At 49.2% G+C, this 3783-nt stretch overlaps 1 protein-coding gene across 1 annotated transcript in view; it reads left to right on the top strand.

Annotated features, from left to right (window-relative positions):
* LOC104917221 overlaps positions 1 to 2831 on the top strand; it is a 5432-nt gene extending 2601 nt beyond the window's left edge. The window contains exons 3-7 of the mRNA XM_010728403.3: positions 278 to 468; positions 840 to 949; positions 1040 to 1153; positions 1497 to 1646; positions 2669 to 2831. Of these exons, the coding sequence (XP_010726705.2) occupies positions 278 to 468; positions 840 to 949; positions 1040 to 1153; positions 1497 to 1646; positions 2669 to 2779 (676 nt within the window). The 3' untranslated portion in view covers positions 2780 to 2831. The remainder of the gene's footprint in view (positions 1 to 277; positions 469 to 839; positions 950 to 1039; positions 1154 to 1496; positions 1647 to 2668) is intronic.
* The last annotated feature ends 952 nt before the right edge of the window (positions 2832 to 3783 follow it).

Raw genomic sequence — 3783 nt, 5'->3', positions numbered from 1 at the left:
ATCCCCATCTGACCTTCTATTGGGGCTCTATTGGTATTCATAGGGAGGTTGGGTCCTGAAAGGTTAATAGTGAGGTGGTTGCATCCCCTTCTGAGGTTCCATTGGGGCTCTACTGTGTTCTATAGGGAATTTGGGTCCTGGAAGGGGAAAATTGCATTGGTTGGCTCCTTGAAGGGGAAAGATGGGGAAATTGGGTCCGAGGGGGGAAAATTGCATTGGGTGGGTCCTAGAAGGGGAAAAGAGGGGAATTTGGGTCTGGGAAGGTACAAAGCTTCTGATTGGCTCCCTCTGATTGTTTCTTTGCTTCCTGGCAGCCAATTGGTGGAGTGAAATTCATCCGAACGTTCCAGAAGGCTTCAGAGGACCAAACTGTGAACCTGCCTCCTAATTTGGGCCAATTAGTGCACAGCGTTAATTACAAGCAGTCCGAAGACAGTCAAGTTTGGCGGTATTTTTATGACCTCAGAGGTAATTAACATACTGGGCCTTAATTAGAATCATTAAAGTTGTTAAGATTGGAGTTGAGACCATATGGCCCTGACAGGACCCTAATTAGGCCCGTAGCTTAATTAGCCTCGGAAATTTCCCCCTAGTTACCCTTCCAGGACCTTAATTAGGATCCTAAAGGCATTAAGGTTGGAGATGGGCCCCTAATTACTCTTCCAGGACCCTAATTAGCCCCATAGGATCATTAGGGAAGGAGAAGAGCACCAATCACCCTTCCAGGACCCTAATTAGCCCCATAGCTTAATTAGCCTCGGAAATTTCCCTCTCATTACCCTTCCAGGCCCTTAATTAACCCCTTCATTAACCTTCCAGGACCTTTTCATCCCTTTCAGCTTCTCCAGTCCACGCTTTCCGAGGTGGTGAATTCCAATGGGCTCCGTATCGATCTTCCAGGACCTTGCCAACCCCGATGGAGCTCATTTACATACAATCCCTTAATGAGGTATCTTAATTATTCCTTTCAACCTTCCAGGTCCTGCATATATTTTTTTTCCCCCCTGCAGGACCTTTTTTGGGCTTTATTTTATTCTAGGAGAGCCATTCGCTCACTTTGGCCACGTTAAGGATCTTCGTTAACGAGCTGGGCCAGCCTCATTACCATTTCAACGCTAACGAGCTCGCCTACGTTGTCAGCGGCTGCGCCAGGGTACGGAGGGCTCATTAAAGGGCTCATTAATGCACTCTGGGGTTAATTAATGCTGGGGGTTCGGTCATGGATCTCTATTTGGCAGCAATGGGGGCTCTAGTGGGTGTAATGGATCCCTATTTGGCAGCTGTGGGGCTGTATTGAGTAGAATGGATCTTTATTTGGCAGCTTTGGGTCTACATGGGTCTAATGGATCCCTATTTGGCAGCTGTGAGGGTCTACTGGGTGTAATGGATCCCTATTTGGCAGCTACGTGTCTCTATGGAGAGCTATGGTCTTTATTTGGCAGCTATGGATAGCCAAAAATCATTAACGCCATTAATTAGTGGCTTTGTTAATCCAGGCTGGCTTGGTGATGGAATCAGGGACAACGGTGACGTTCGATATCGCGATAGGGGATGTGATATTTTTTCCTGTCGGGACTCAACATTATCTGAGGAGCGTCTGTGACGAGGAGCTGCTGCTGGTGGTGGCTTACAGCACTGGGAAGGAGGTGAGGAGGGGGGGTGTTGGTAGCCAAAAGGGCGAGGTTGGTAGCCATGGATCCGTATCTGGCAAGCCGGGGGGTTCCATTGGGTCGAATGGATCCCTATTTGGCAGCTATGGGTCTGTATTTGGCAGATATGGGGCTGTATTGGGTCTAATGGGTCAGTATTTGGCAGATGGGGATCTCTATTTGGCAGATATGGGGCTGGATTGGGAGTAATGGATCCCTATTGGGCAGATGTGGGGCTGTACTGGTTCTAATGGTTCTTTATTTGGCAGCTATGGGTCTATATGGGGAGCAATGGCTTCGTATTTGGCAGCCATGGGTCCATATGGGGACAAATGGGTCCGTATTTGGCAGCCATGGGTCCATATGGGGACAAATGGATCCGTATTTGGCAGCCATGGGTCCATATTGGGACAAATGGATCCGTATTTGGCAGCCATGGGTCCATATGGGGACAAATGGATCCATATTTGGCAGCCAGGGTCTATATGGGTAGCAATGGATCCATATTTGGCAGCCATGCTTCTTTATTGGGAATGGATCCCTATTTGGCATCTGTATGTCCATATTTGGTAGGGATGGATCCCTATTTGGCAGCTATCGGTCTCTATTAGTAGCTGTGGGTCCTTATTTGGCAGCCATCGGTCTATATGGATAGCAATAGATCCATCTTTGGAAGCCATTTTTGGGGAGCAGTGGATCCCTATTTGGCATCTGTGGGTCCGTATTTGGTATCCAGACCCCATATTTGGCAGCCACAGACCTAAATTTGGTAGTCACAGCCCCATATTTGGTAGCCAGATCCCATACTTGGTAGCCAAGGGCCCATATTTGGTTGCCACAGGCCTATATTGGTAGCCATAGGCCTAAGTTTGGTAGTCACTGCCCCATACTTGGTAGCCAGACCCCGTATTTGGTAGCCACAGCCCTATATTTGGTAGCCAGACCCCATATTTGGTAGCCATAGGCCTAAATTTGGTAGCCACAGCCCCACATTTGGTAGCCACCTTGTTTTCCTATAGGAACTGAAGACCCTTCGTATGAACAAATACTTCATGGACACAGCAGACCACATCCTGGCTCAACTCTTCCACAAAGATCAGAAGGAGTTCCAGAACTTTCCCCGTGCTTAATTAGTGGGGTTCATTAGCCGAACGTTTGTTAATTAAATGAGTTTTCTTTTGCCTCTGTGTGGTGTTTCCATTGGTAGAATGGAAGGGTGGATGAGATGGTCCTCCAGGATCATAGAGTTATGGGGTAGGAGGGTCCTCTGGGGTCATAGAGTTGTGGGGTGGTTGGGTTGGGATGGTCCTCCAAGATCATAGAGTTGCAGAGTGGTGGGCAAGGAGGGTCCTCCAGGATCACAGAGTTGTCGGGTGGTTGGGTAGGAGGGTCCTCCAAGGTCATAGAGCTGTTGGGTGGGGTAGGATGGTCCTCCGGGATCATAGAGTTGGAGGACAATGGGGTAGGAGGGTCTTCCAAGGTCATAGAGTTCTAGGGATTGGGATAGAAGGGTACTCCAGGATCATAGGGCTGTTAGGTAGGGTAGGTTGGTCCTCCAAGATCATAGAGTTGTGGGGATGGGGGTAGGAGGGTCCTCCAAGATCATAGAGTTGTGGGGCATTGGGATAGGAGAGTCATCCAGGATCATAGAGTTGTGGAATGATTGGTTAGGAGGGTCCTCCAAAGTCATAGAGCTGTTGGGTAGGGTAGGATGTTTGTCCAGGATCATAGAGTTGTGGGGATTGGGGTAGGATGGTCCTCCAGGATCATAGAGTTGTTGGGTGGTGGGGTAGGAGGGTCCTCCAAGGTCATAGAGTTGTTGGGTAGGATAGGAGGGTCCTCCAGGATCACAGGGTTGGAGGGCATTGGGGTAGGATGGTCCTCCAGGATCATAGAGCTGTTCGGTGGGGTAGGATGGTCCTCCAGGATCATAGAGTTGTGGGGCATAGGGGTAGGATGATCCTTCAAGGTTGTAGAGTTGCTGGGTAGGGTAGGAGGGTCCTCCATGATAATAGAGTTGGAGAGCATCCGGATAGGATGGTCCTCCAGTATCATAGAGCTGTTGGGTGGGGTAGGAGGGTCCTCCAAGGTCATAGAGTTTTTCCAAGGTCATAGAGTTGTTGGGTGGTGGGGT

Source organism: Meleagris gallopavo, unplaced genomic scaffold, assembly GCF_000146605.3.
Source record: "Meleagris gallopavo isolate NT-WF06-2002-E0010 breed Aviagen turkey brand Nicholas breeding stock unplaced genomic scaffold, Turkey_5.1 ChrUn_random_7180001957621, whole genome shotgun sequence".
Lineage (NCBI taxonomy): Eukaryota > Metazoa > Chordata > Aves > Galliformes > Phasianidae > Meleagris > Meleagris gallopavo.
Note: the sequence above shows the minus strand (reverse complement) of the source record. Positions and strands in the feature narration are given on the sequence as shown.